General features: G+C 38.1%; 1 protein-coding gene across 4 annotated transcripts; it reads left to right on the plus strand.

Annotated features, from left to right (window-relative positions):
* Window positions 1–5,706: 5,706 nt before the first annotated feature.
* Window positions 5,707–13,831, plus strand: LOC306989732 (uncharacterized protein). Of its 4 annotated transcripts, none has more exons than XM_079595669.1 (4): window positions 5,707–5,831; window positions 7,475–7,551; window positions 9,464–9,760; window positions 11,589–13,831. In XM_079595669.1, the coding sequence occupies exons 2-4, from the start codon at window positions 7,476–7,478 to the stop codon at window positions 11,711–11,713; spliced, it is 498 nt and encodes a 165-aa protein (XP_079451795.1). In that variant the 5' UTR covers window positions 5,707–5,831; window position 7,475; the 3' UTR covers window positions 11,714–13,831. The 4 variants fall into 4 exon arrangements, 3 of the variants coding, with proteins under 3 accessions (XP_079451795.1, XP_079451796.1, XP_079451797.1); XM_079595670.1 differs by having other exon boundaries at window positions 5,709–5,839; XM_079595671.1 differs by having other exon boundaries at window positions 5,709–5,835.
* The last annotated feature ends 168 nt before the right edge of the window (window positions 13,832–13,999 follow it).

The following is a 13,999-nucleotide window of genomic DNA, read 5'->3' on the forward strand; positions in this document are numbered from 1 at the left end:
ATCTTACTACAAAGATTATCCATGTTGATTTCCACTGACTCAGCATTTTTTAAGAGTAACATCACACTCTTTGGGATCGCGTCAAGAACAATGGCAACTTCTCTTGGTTTAACTGGTAATTTAAATTTTTGTAGAAATTCAGTATATGATAACAAATATCCATTTGAATTAAAGGGGTCATGACATGGTTTTTTTTATTTTATTATTATGTTCCCTTAGGTGCAATTATAGTATTACTATAGTTTTTTTTACAAAAAACTTTTAAAATGTAGTGATTTATGACCTTTTCCCACCCTGTTTCTCATCATCTGATTCAAACAGTCTGTTTTGGGGGTGTTTCCCCTTTAAGAGTTCAGTGTTAACGCCCACTGTTATGATTGGCTAACGTCAGTGCCTATGCATCAATTATTAACGCCCCCAGCCAGAAGGTTTGCGGATTCGGCGCAGCTGTTTAATAGCGGGTGATGCATGCGAAGCGATGGCTCTTGCAATGATAAAACCTTATTATGTTTGAGCCGGAATCAGATGAGGAATCACCACAAAATGAAGCATCACCACAACAACGAAGACTGGATCAGCCCGTGTCCACATGGAAAGTGAAACTATTTTGAATTAATAAAAAAAAATTAACCCGAGACACTTGAAAACGGATTATTGTTGCATAATTATCCTATAGCTTCATTTGCTAACAGTTTAACATTATTTAACTAATTCCAATGAAATGATAGGGTGTACCACGGACAAAAATGCATGCACAGACAGGCCATCTTTGAAGATGCAGCATTGATAAAGGCAACATTTTTGATTTTCTATCACATGTAGGCCTACTAGAAAGGCGACATATTTTCAAGATTCTCTTATACAAATGTGTTTATATTAGCCATGGTAAAAAGTAAGTTTGCGTCGTCGTTATTGAGCCCAGAAGAGTCGGCACGGACTTATCTTTGAGCAACAGTTTTCTGGCAAAGCCAGCATCATATTGGGATTTTTTCCTCAAAACAGTCATCCTTAAATGTATAGAACACTGCCGTGACTGGGACGTCCGCAAAAAATAAAGTGCATCCATTTTTCCCTGACGACTGGATCTTTCAGCGTATTTAAAAAGTCGTTTAAAGTTTTAAATACATTACTTACAGTTTGCGTCGTCGATGTTGAGCCCAGAATAGTCGGCACAGACTTATCTTTGAGCAACAGTTTTCTGGCAAAGCTCAAAACAGTCATCCTTAAAATGTATAGAACAAACGCTTAAACTAACACTGCCGTGACTGAGACGTCCGCAAAAAATAAAGTGCATCCATTTTTCCCTGACGACTGGATCTTTCTGCAGCGTATTCAAAGATGTTGTTTGTCCACAGCCAGGAACAGCACATCTGCGGCATCGTACTTTCCCTGTACACAGACCCACTCGCTGTCCGTCGACTGAACACTTGTGAGGCGCGCGGCGCGCGGGCGCGACAATGATACGAAATGAGCGTAGTTGTCTTGCGCTTTAAGCGTAACTGTCTTCTGCTGGAGGCGGTCATATGCAAACGCTGGTACGTCACTTCGTACCGTGGCGTCACTTCTTACCGTGGATCCAGAACGAGCTGTATTTAGAGCTTGATTAAATAAATGATTCGTTTATAATGGGGAGGACGTCTTAAGCTATGAAACTTGCAGGACGTTTTAATGGTACAAAGACCTCTTATATACCAAAAGATCAAGGCAAATTTGGTTTCTCATGTCATGACCCCTTTAATCAATTGTCCTACGAGTATAATCCCTTCATTGAACCAAGTATGATAGAATAGTGATTTGTTTTTGAATAGTAGCCTATGTCTTTGTTATTCCATATGAAATAGTTGTGTGGTGAAAAATTGTGTTTATATGCCAATTTCCATGCTAGCAGGGCTTGTCTGTGAAAATTGGCCAATTTTACAGGAATTTTGTCAGCAGAAAAGTTACATTTCAACAAAAAATCTATGCCTCCAAGAGTATTAAATATATAATTAGGAAATACGTTCCAAAGACTTTCTCTATTCTTCAAAAACTCTATCAACCATTTAATTTTGAAAGTGTCATTAAGTTTCTCTTAAGATATTTCTCTGCGTTTTGGCCTGTAATTTACACGAAAACGCCGTTTTTATCCCAGAAAACGATTCACTTGAAAGTGTCAAGTGTGGGCCAGATCTGGGCCACAGCAATTTTGATGTCTGGGCCAGATGTGGCCCAGTTCTGCTTCATTTGTTTTGTTTACGGCTGACATGCGGCATTGCTATGGCTTAATTGTGGCCCAAATCTGGCAAACAGGAGTGGACCGCCCAAGTGCCATCATTCCACACGGTATGTGGGCCAGATGAAAGTGTCAAGTGTGGGCCAGAACTGGGCCACAGCAATTTTGGTGTCTGGGTTAGATGTGGCCCAGTTCTGCTTCATTTGTTTTGTTTACGGCTGACATGCGGCATTGCTATGGCTTAATTGTGGCCCAAATCTGGCAAACAGGAGTGGACCGCCCAAGTGCCATCTTTCCACGCGGTATGTGGGCCAGATGAAAGTGTCAAGTGTGGGCTGGATCTGGGCCACAGCAATTTTGGTGTCTGGGTTAGATGCTCAGGTAGTCTCCTGAGGTAGTCTTGGGTTCGGTACCCCAGTGCGCACCCGACTCCGCATGACAGCGTTCACATTAGCGATTTTTCATGCGAACTGTTAGCCTGGCTCCGCCCTCCTACGTACTTCCGCTCAATTTTCATTTTCCTTCAGTAGTAGGTCTGGGATTGTGGTGTATTCTTGGGTTTTCTCCGATCAATTTTTTACCGGTCCAATCAGCGAACAGAGGGAGTGTCTGAGAACGATGATGTTGAGGTTGTGCGCTAGTTTGAGTCGTCATGCGTCACGACTAAACGTTAGCAATTGGTTACGGCAGATCCAGAGTGACTTTGGGCAGATCTAATAGTTTTAAACTTCAACAGAGGACCCGCCTACAAGGAAGTTAACGCTTGTCAATGGAGAGAGGCCAGACTCTCTGTACAAATGAAATGTACGAGAGTCTGGCAGGACCAGGCAAACCGTGCCCCGCTCCGAACCAAACTACCAGTGTGAAAGCCCCCAAAACCTGCACCTGAATATGATCATTGTTGGTTCTATGATAAATGTAATCCTCTATTGTAAGACAATTGGATAAAAGTGTCTGCTAAATGCATTGTAATGTAATTTGATCTCATTTTATATGTTTGTTGTGCAGGCTACCCTTTGACCAATGTATTTTTCAGTGGCTGATGCTGATACTGATACAGTGATGTAAAGATTATGAACCTGTTCAGGTCTTTTGTTTTGACTTTCTCTTAAACCAGATAGCTGTCAGTCAGTGTGACAGTGTGCTTAACATCTCACAGTGATTATTATTATTATTAGCTCAACCAAGCTTTCATTGAACTGACTGCCTGTCCCGATGCCAGGAATTTGAGTGGGGTGAATGGAAAAGTTTGGGCGAGACACAGTTTGTGTCTCACTTGAGGGACAACAGTTGTGGCTTGTATTGTTTTGTTTGTATTGATGGAAAATATTAATTAGACAAACTGCATTCATATTTTGACACATGATGCAATCTAAACCTGATTAACTAGTGACAGGTTCTTTTGGGTGGATAAGGGTTCCTCCAATTAATGTAATTATTTTAAATATCCCTTTGTTGTTCAAAAGCAGCTTTAATAAACAATGTGCCTTATACTTATGTTCAGGTTTACGGATTAAGCAACAACACCTCATTGATCGAATGGGTTCATGCATAATTGAACCATTAAGTGCAGTATATATTTATCTTTATATCTATTAATCTATTAAAAATTCTTGACATATTATAATCAGTGTAATACATCGACGACTTTAATAGCTAAACAGAAAGGGAATCTGTATCCAATGCCATAAACCATGTCTTAAAAATGGGGAGCAATAGACTCCCACAGAACAGTAAACAAACAAATTAGATAATATTGATTTTTTTCTTCTTCTTTTTTTTAAAGATTATATATATATATATATATTTTGTGTAAAGTAATACATTTGAAACATTTGCAATTATCTTTTTATTTTAAAGTAAAATAAGTTGAGTTTGTATGTACATCACTACTAGATACTGTTGGTCCTTTTCCACTTCTATCGTAATATTTAATTTATTTTAATTTGATATCAAATAGCCTATTAAATGTTTAGCTACGTCCTCATTCGTCTTTAAAGGGATAGTTCACTTTGAAATTAAATGTTGGTATTGTAAGGATGGATTTTTCCCAAAGACTGAATTCAAGAATTTTAACCTGCAATAAAACAATAAAAACTCACTAATCTGCAAAAGAGATCTAAGGGACAGAGAGCACAACACAACTGGCCCAATCTGATCTCTTCTCCCCCCCATGCTGGGTTGTTGACTCTTCACGCTATCTTTTTCCCTTCAGGGCTCATTCAGTCATAATCTCACAAACCTCCTCCCTCCAGCTGTGTGGTGTCAGGGTACAATAAATACTTCTGGTGCGAATGGTAAAATTGTTTCATTCCCACAGTCAGAAAAAGAAAACACCTGTTCTTCTGTTGTGGGAGATGCCCCAATAAAGATTGTTGATAACCATTTGTCTTTATCCCCCAAACTCAGGCGTGACCACTTTGGTCACGAGAAAGGGTCCAACGAAAGCTGAATAAATATTTGGGTGCTAGATGTTTATTGTTCTTTTGTTACACCTTGGGTATTTAAAGGGAATTGGCAAACCACTCGGGGAAGCATCTGTAAACAGAACTTCTCACACTATTGTTGTGTGTCTCTATTGCCAGGTATGCTGACTCTTTGAAACTATTTTTGATATTGCATTTTGAATTATGTTTGTATTTTATGCTGATCAGTTATGTATTGTGTATTCTTTTTAATCCTTTGAATTGATGTTAGTAGTCCTTACCATGCACCATGTGTCAAAATGATTGATGGCTTCCGGTTGACCTTGACCTTTTCCGGTTGACCTTCCGGTCTCTATTGTTATGGATTGACCTATAGCCCCTACCTATCCGTTCGATCATGTGTTTTGACAGGTTGACCTTCCGGTGTCCTTCCGGTCTCTATTGTTATGGTTTGCCCTGTTGACCTTGCTAGTCTTTGCTGGTTTTGACAGTTAGTTTTGACTTTTAACCTTTTTAGCTCTAGATCATGTGATTTAGCCAGGTGTTTGAATGACAGAAAGTTTGAAGGCGCTGTTATAGGATATGTGTCAGCATCTCCTCCACATTCCAGAGTGCATTGTGGGTTCCTGTGGAAAGTGAGAAGAAAAAGACTGTAAGTGTGTCACACGAAAACGATCTATCCTTTAAAATAAATATATTGCAAATTAAACTAAAGTTAAAAACATACTGTTCTTTATAAGTGTATAAATGAAATGGTTATAAAATAATTTAACTAAGGTTGAAAAACATTCTGTTCTGTAAAAGCGTTTAAAATAAAAAACTACTGAATGCAGCAAAATCATAACGACAAGGGGTGGGAGATGAGATCATGATAGGAGTGAAATACGAGAATATCCAGCGGGTGCTTTCCTGCTTCCCGGGTGCTTTCCTGCAATCCCGGGTGCTTAAATTCGTGCGCTGTGGAGAAAGTCAAAAGAATGTAGCCTTGAACGTGTTTTTACAGCGGTGAGAAGTGTAGCCAATCACAGGCATAGTTGTTGATCTCTTGAACAGAATGGCCAATCAGAGGGGATTTAAGTTAGACAGAATCCTCTCACTCACTGCTCAAAACCCACTGCTTAAAAGTGTTTATTCAGTGCTGAGTTATGCAGGACCACGAAACCTCTCGTTAACAAACAAAGTGTAGACACGATGTAAGTAAGTAAGATATTTATTGTTCATTGCTGGCAACTTCATTGATGATAACGGGACTTTGTGTGATATTTGTGTGAACTGATAAAGCGACCGCGTAATGAAAGGCGCTCTAGGCTTTCGAGGATAGTGTCTGATTTAATGCTGAGGACCCACAGACAGTTGCAGCTGCAAAGTTATGGAAGTGATATCAAATATATAAATACAGAAATATGACATTTTAGAATAGTAAGAAGCCTACCGCGTTAAAGCAATATGACAGACTAATAGATTAACCCCATAAACGGCAACCCCCTTTTTTTTATTTAATAGACATGGAAATGCATATTCCGAACTTAAATGGTTGTAATTCAAGAATGCTTTGGAATATAGATGTAAGATTGGTCTTGTTTTAAAGAAGACATTTGGCAGATTTTTGTAGAAGTGAACAAAGTAAGAAAGAAAGTTAAAAGTTAAACAGAAAAAAAAGTTATAGAAGTTTGAGTTTATGAAAATGTACAATGTTAAAAATTGTATTATTCATATTTTATATTAAATATATATAAACTATGATATGTAATACATATACCAAATATGATATGTTACATATACCAAATATGTAAACTAGAGATTGTAAGCTTTCAAATGATATATAGTTTGTCAAGATTAGTTTAGGTTTAGTATAGGATATTACTGTTTTAAATGTAATGGCTATTCCAATACAAGGAGTTAATAGAAAAATATTAAGTACCATAGCAAAATATTGAAATTTGAAATTCTATTCTAGTTATTGGTAAAAGTGATGACTTGTAAATAATCTGAAATGTCTCACTGTATACACTGCTATGGTGGAGCTGCTGCTTAGCCTACATCTGCACTTTAACCTCTGACTTCTGAAGCACACTCCCAGCTGGCCAAAAATAACAAGAACTGCTGTGAGCCAGTTTGAAAGTGAACGTTTAGTATCCTGTGTTTATATACTAGATTGTCTGGATAATGTTGCAGTTTTTTCTACAGAGTCTGGATTTCTTTTTGCGTTCAGCCAGTGAAGACAATGCAATATAATTAATTTTATTTCATCATGTTCAATTTCTGTTGTGGCTCATAGATTCAGCTGCAATATTATCATGAATGGATCTTTTTCATTGTGTTCTCTGTGCTTTATTGTAATACATCTTGTGGTTTTGCTGTAGTATTTTGCACTCATGAATGCATGATTCATGTTGTGTGAAACCATGTGAAATTAATTGTGACATATTGAAGAAGTTGAAGAAGTTTTAAGAAAATATTTTATTGTTCAATTATTCTCTGCATTAGATAAAATATACATGCAAGTCTCCTAAATATACATCAGAAGATATCGGTGTTTCTTGAAGTTTAAAGGAGTAAATCATTTTTAAAAAGAATTTCAAACTATTTTGAACCATCGTAAAAGTAGTCCGTGTGGCTCGTACACTTTTCAGATGATGGCAGATTTATTGTTTTTGGATTATCTATTCCTAATCAAACTGATTGCAAGCAAAAATGTTCTGATAAATTCTGACATTTCTGCTAAACTTTCAGTAAACCGTCTATATTTACTATTTAATCTAGCACTTTCTTATTAGTCCTAGTTGTTTAAGTTTCACTCTTGATGCAAATTTCTGTAATTTTTTTTCTATTGCAGAATGAAAACCATGAATGCTGTAAATGCAGTGCAACTGTTCATTCTTTGGACTTTTCCTGCTGTCTGTCAAGCTGATGGTGAGTGAATACACTTTCCCCTAGAAAGAGTGTGTGAGAATTTTGAGGAGGGACTTAATTTTAAAGGGGTGGTAAAATGTAAAATAAATCTCTGATGTCCCCAGAGTGTGTTTGTGAAGTTTTAGCTCAAAATACCACACAGATATTTTTATATAGCATGTTAAAGTTGTCAGTGTTTGCAAAAACGCACCATTTTGTGCCTGGCCCTTTAAATGCAAATGAGCTGCTGCAGAGGGTGGGGTTTCAAGAGCTGGTGCAGTGTTGCCAGACGTACGATAATTATCGTATTTGTACGATAATTTTGACCTCTGTACGATGTACGATCAATAATGAAAAAATTCCCATAATGTACGATAATTTCAGAGTTGCCCGCAAATTAGTTAAAAATCTAGATCGGAATCTAGATCGAGCAAACAAGAGCGCGCATGTGTAGCGTGCGCACAGCAGAGAAAGTGAGCGAGAGACCGTGCGTGTGTGTGCTAGTGTGTGCTAGTGTGCGTGTGTGCCTCACGAAGCGCATGTAAGAACCTATTTTTTTTACAGTCTATGGTAAGGACCCAACCAATCGAATTATTCAGAATAATTCTCTCTCCTCCCCCCCCCCCCCCCACCCCCACCCCCCCCCCCCCCCCCCCATTTTCTTCCAAATACGATCATTTTGAGCTTCTGGTACGATACTTGGACATTTCCAATCTGGCAACACTGAGCTGGTGTGTGTAAGCAGCTGCGATTACCTCACGCACACACACTAAAATGACAGAAACTGTTCTGCCTTTAATGTTAAAACGGAGTCAGACAAAGATGGAGAGACTCAAGAAGAAGTGACAACATGTAGAAGCAACAGGACGTCTCTGAATGGTTAGTTGATGAATTTATGTTGCTGATGTGGAGTTAACTATCTTCAATTAGCATATTCTGTCATGGTAATCTATAAACCGCTCGTATAGGAACTGTTGTGAGATGCACACAGAGTGACTTTCTATTGCATGTGAAAAGATGGATGCTAAAGTTTGAGCTGACTCACAAATGTGCTCGACTACAACAACTCTTCCTCTTCTCAACATGGACTGTGTGTTCAGGGGGCGGGGCTTATGTACATTATAGGGTTGCTGATGTCACTAACCCGTGAGGAATGTCGTGTAGTCTCTACCAGCCGTTTGTTGTAGTCCTTTTCTTTAAAAGCAAATATCTTCCTTTGCTTTGAACTTTGAGCGTTGTAACTTTGCAGATGTTGTTTATGATCAAACAACAACATTACACACTAACTAAAGTTAGAAAAGTGAAATCATAATCAACCACCCCTTTAAAATCATGAAGAAAAAAAGGTCAAATTTGATTAAAGCACAAGTGACTCTTTAATCCTTTTGAAGCTTATTCAGTTCCAACCAAGTATTTGAACAATTACTTTTGAATGATTTACACAATATAGGAAAATCCATTACAGTCTAATTTATGTGTTTATTCACTCACACTCTTTTATGTAAAATAATGTGTTCATACAGATAAGCAGAAAATCACATTTTCAGTCAAGACTACAGGATCTTGTGTTTCTCTGCTGACTCTATCTGATGCACATGATTAAAAGAAACAGTCAGGATGTTGCATGCAGAGACTGTAGTGAATATATTACTATTAAATATATACGGTAAGCTACAATTCATAATAAATCATAATATTTGACCCTCCAATTAGTAAAGATGAAATCTTATTAAAAATATAATGTACAAAATCACATGATGCTGTGGTTTTATTTATGAATAGGTTCATAGATAAATGTTCATTATACGATAGACACAAAGAGAAGAAGTCTGATATGTTAAAAGTTACTGAGATGTAAAAAAAAAACAGATCTTTATTATTGTTCAGTTGCTGTATTATATGATATGATATGATATACACTGTTATTTTTCAGATGACATCAGTGTAAGCTGTGAGGATGTGACTGGAACTGTGGGTGAAGAAGTAACTTTCACATGCAGCGTCTCTGTGAAGAAGTCTGGATGCTGCATTAGATTGTATAAGTTTCAATATCCTGAGAAATATACTGACTCCGAAATCTGTAGAGAAGAGTTTCCTCTGGACTCCTGTGAACAGAGAAGCAGCTCCACATGCAGATTCAGTTCAACTACAGCAATGACGGGACAATTCAGATTCTTTGTCCAAGCAACATGTGGAACGACAAAAACTGAATTCACTGTGAACATAACAGGTACCGTATAATAATGTTGTTTATAATTCAATAAATGTTTGCAAATGTATTTTCAATCTACTAACAGTGGTTTAAAATCTGTTAACAGAGACCAGTAAACCTGAAATATATTACTCTGATTATTGAGTTACTTATGAAACACAGAACATTTCTGTTTAGTCTCTTGTCAGAATATTTATAATTTTTAAAATCTCCTGTGAATAAATTATTTTAAAGTGAAAACGGATGTATTCCTGGTCTCCAAACAGATGCATGTCTCTAGATATTTGATTTTAGAGATGTTGAATTTGTTCTTTATTTGTCATTGTTATAAATAACAATGAAATAACATCAGATAATCCTACAATATAAGTGCAATAAAAAGTCCATAAAGTGCAATCCGTTATATCTTACACCATTTGGCTCACCAACTGTACCAGTCGACAGGGAGATAAAAATTAGGTAACACTTTATTTCGATAGTCCACTTTATACATTCTACTAACTATAAATAACTTTGCAATTACATGTCAACTAACAGTATTAGTAGACTGTCTGCTTAATATCTGCTAACACTTTATTTTGATGCTCCCCCAACAGATATTCTACTGACTATAAGTAACTTGGCAACTACAAGTCAACTTATTCTACTAACCCGAACCCTAACACCTAACCCTAACCTACCAGTCTACTGACAGTCTACTAATACTCTAAGTAAGGGTTAATGCCCGAGAGGTGTCCATTGTCAGGTTTTAATGGACGACGGCGAGGTGTGAACCGGCCGACGCACAGCGGAGGAAGTCCATTGTCCATTGTCAGGAAGTCCATTAAAACCTGACAATGGACACCTCGGAGGGCATTAACCCGCTTATACCATGGTCACTTGCCAAATAAAACATTTTTAAAACATTAGTTTATATTTTAATTAGGCTAAATCTAGTTTTTACTAATAATAACTTGCCTGACGGTTTATTTAGCAACCGGAGATATTTATAGTCCGCTCAGCTTGTAGAACCCTTCAGGTTCAAAAATGCAATTTTTTTTTCATGAAACACAAAGGTAGGCATAGTTATTTTTTTATTACACATAAAACTATTAATCAAACAACAATCAAACAAAAAAAAATCTCCCGGTGTTATCTCTTTGTGTCGTTTGTCCGTTTTATTTACATTTTTTCTTTCTTCAGCAGCATCCCAGTCGTTAAAGTTGTCATATTCTCCATAAATGTTCAAAGAAATAACGAAGTCGCTCATTGTTGTATTAGTAGGCTATGTAATATCTAACTAACGTTTGTTTTGATAGAGCAAATTGTTAACGGATACTTTGACTGCCTGTTGCTATGGTTACTCACAGCTGTTGTAGGCAGCGCATTTATTTATTAATTTCGAATGGTAAACAGGCAGTTTCACCAGAACTACTTTACTAGGTGTCCTCTATCACTTTTTAACGGACACCCTGCAGCCAATCAGAATCGAGTATTCACCCAGACCATGGTATAATGAGAGTTAGTTGACACATACTAGTTGCAAAGTTACTTATAGTTAGTAGAATGTATAAAGTGGACTATCGAAATAAAGTGTAACCAAAAAGGGTTGTCCATATAAACAATATTCTACAGATTGTGAGATGTGGTATAAATACTATGCAATGCATACACCAGTTCCCAACTATTAAAGTTGTGAAATTGGAGGAATGCTCAGAATGTTTCGATTTGGTCTGTGTGTCAAGAAATCAGTTTGATCAGATTCTCAGCAGCAGAAATGTTTTGTGAAGTTTGTGTGGAGAATCTGATGTTTGATAGGCTGAAGTTGAGTTTATGATTTAAACTTCTTTTATTTGCACCTTTTCAGTAACAGTGAATCCTGGAAAAATGGTGGGTTCTGGAACAGACGATGGTTTTGGATCTAGGAACACTGTCATCGCTGCAGTTATGGGCTGTTTCATCTTCATCATCATCATATCATCATCATCATAATAATAACACTCATTTACAAAAAGAAACCAAACAACAGCAAACCTTGTGGATTCCAGAGGATATTTCTGTGCCATAAACATGATGATAACAACAGCAATTTCCAAGAGCAAAATCCAGAATCTGTCTAATATCACGGACTCAGCAGTGCGGAAACATTGAGTTTTGTTTGCCTTTAAATGTGAAGATCATGACAGACAAAAGCTTTATAGGAACTCCATAAACTATATCCGTACATACATACTATCTGTTTTATATCAAACTACTGAACTATATAACTCTGGTTGTAGGTTTTAAAACTGTTTCTGTTTTATATTGATTTCTGTTAAATAATGGTATATTATTGATCTCTTTGATCAGTGTGTGTGTGTGTATGTGTGTACATATAGTAGGGGTGTAATGGTACATGTATTTGTCCCGAACCTTCACGGTACAGACGTAACAGTTCGGTGCATACAGTAAGACAACGAATACAGTCAGTCACGGACGATCCACACTCCAATCCAGAAGGGGGCGAGCGCGGTAATGCAACACTGTTTGATAACCGCTACAACAGGAAAAGAGCAGAAGAAGAAGAGACAATATATGCACCAATCCAAAACAAGTGCCCTGTCCCAAATGGCACACTCCGGACTTGTGGACTTCTCAGAGTCCACACTTTGGTGACGTCATGTAGTGCAGACCTATAGGGCCCTTGGCGCGAGTCCACGAGGGCGCATTGAGAGGTTCTTTTGGGACAGATTCGATCGTCACGCCGGAAATAACGGTCTGGTTGTTGTTGGACAGGAGCTGCAAGTTCGGGAAAATATCATAGACAGTATATAAACTGGACACAGCGACCCCATAGGTTTCAACAGAGAAACCCTGGCCGGGCAAACTGCGCAGACTCAAACTGAGCTTGACGACGTAGATGTGACGTGAGCCTGTCTGACAGCTGTCAGTCTTCTAGTCGCTGTGCCGAGAGAAATCTGAATCATTCCCTTCCGAATCTCGCAGAGACGGAGAGCGTGAGCATTAGCTGTCCATGAGCAGCAGCGGGAGCAACTTTATCCCACTCTATGGGCTTCTCCCTTCACTTTATCACTCGGGCTTCTCCCTTCACTTTATCAGACTTTATGCCTCCACGTCCCCCCGATTGCTTGCGAGCTTCTCCGCCGGTCTATACGGTAATTTTTCGACTGTGCGACAGAGAGTCGCGTGGTTATGATGCAATCGTTAGCCTATTTTTTACAAAAACGGCTTCTACGGGGCCATATCGTAAGATACAAGGTAATGGAGCCTTTTATACATTGTCGTGTTTCTTTAGAAATAAATAATGGACAAATGGAGTCTTCAAACGCCTCAGATGTAAAGTTATTCGCTGTCAAAGTGACGACAAAATGAATGGGAGTCAATGGATAGCTAACAGCAGGTGATGGCTTAATAGCCAATGGCGGCCCCCTGGGAAGCTTCGGTTTCCGGCCATTTGCAAGTAGAGTTTTGATACATTTTTGTGATGCTCTCCACTAAATTCATGGAAAGGAAACCGGGATGGCAGAAAGAGTCCTGTTTGTCTTATTTATTTTACAAATGCTTTGTTTTTATTGTGAATGTACATAAATAAAAATAGACTGCTGCATACTCTTAAATACTCTTATCTGTATGACAAAATATTTTGGCATTGTGCCGATTTGTGGCTTAAGTCTCACTGTACTGTCCAATGATGAAATACGCGTCCTGGAAATGAGAAGTGTCCGATGCCGCTTCACTCGCTGTCTCCTCGTGGAAAAGTGAAGCAGGCTCAGAAGTGGATGCCACTTTTTCTCCTTCATGGAAAGAAATCACTTGCTGTGATTTCTTCAAAAAGCATAATAATGAACTCAGTGCTTCCGTCATTGTTAGTGCATGTTAATTAGCAAAGAGAACTAATCTCTGCACACGTTTTATTTAACAATTTTCAATACATTTTGTAGGCCTACTTTTATAACACAAGAGATGCTTTTCGGTTTTCAGCTGATTGTGACCAAATACTCTTTTGCAAGAGTGCATTCTGTTTACTGCTTATAGTGCTTGATACACCAAAGGAGCTTGTAATGTCATTTGCACTACTGTCTGATAACAAATAAATGAAAAGAAACCTTGCATTGGGGATTTGTTGCTTTTTCCTGTTGTACTGTAGGCCCATGGGCGTAATTTGTGTGTGTGGGGGGGTTGGGGGGGAGATAACCCCCCCAATATTTAAATCTATGCATTACAACCCCCCCCCAAAAAAACCCCCCCAATATTTATACCATGATCACATGAAACCCC

The sequence above is a fragment of the Phoxinus phoxinus genome (assembly GCF_949152265.1).
Source record: "Phoxinus phoxinus genome assembly, chromosome: 21".
NCBI lineage: Eukaryota > Metazoa > Chordata > Actinopteri > Cypriniformes > Leuciscidae > Phoxinus > Phoxinus phoxinus.

Coding starts and splice junctions, on each gene's coding strand:
- LOC306989732 (XM_079595669.1), top strand. CDS start 7,476: ATGAAAACCATGAATGCTGTAAATGCAGTGCAACTGTTCATTCTTTGG. Junction 7,552..9,463: donor TGCTGTCTGTCAAGCTGATG/GTGAGTGAATAC, acceptor GTTATTTTTCAG/ATGACATCAGTGTAAGCTGT. Junction 9,761..11,588: donor ATTCACTGTGAACATAACAG/GTACCGTATAAT, acceptor GCACCTTTTCAG/TAACAGTGAATCCTGGAAAA.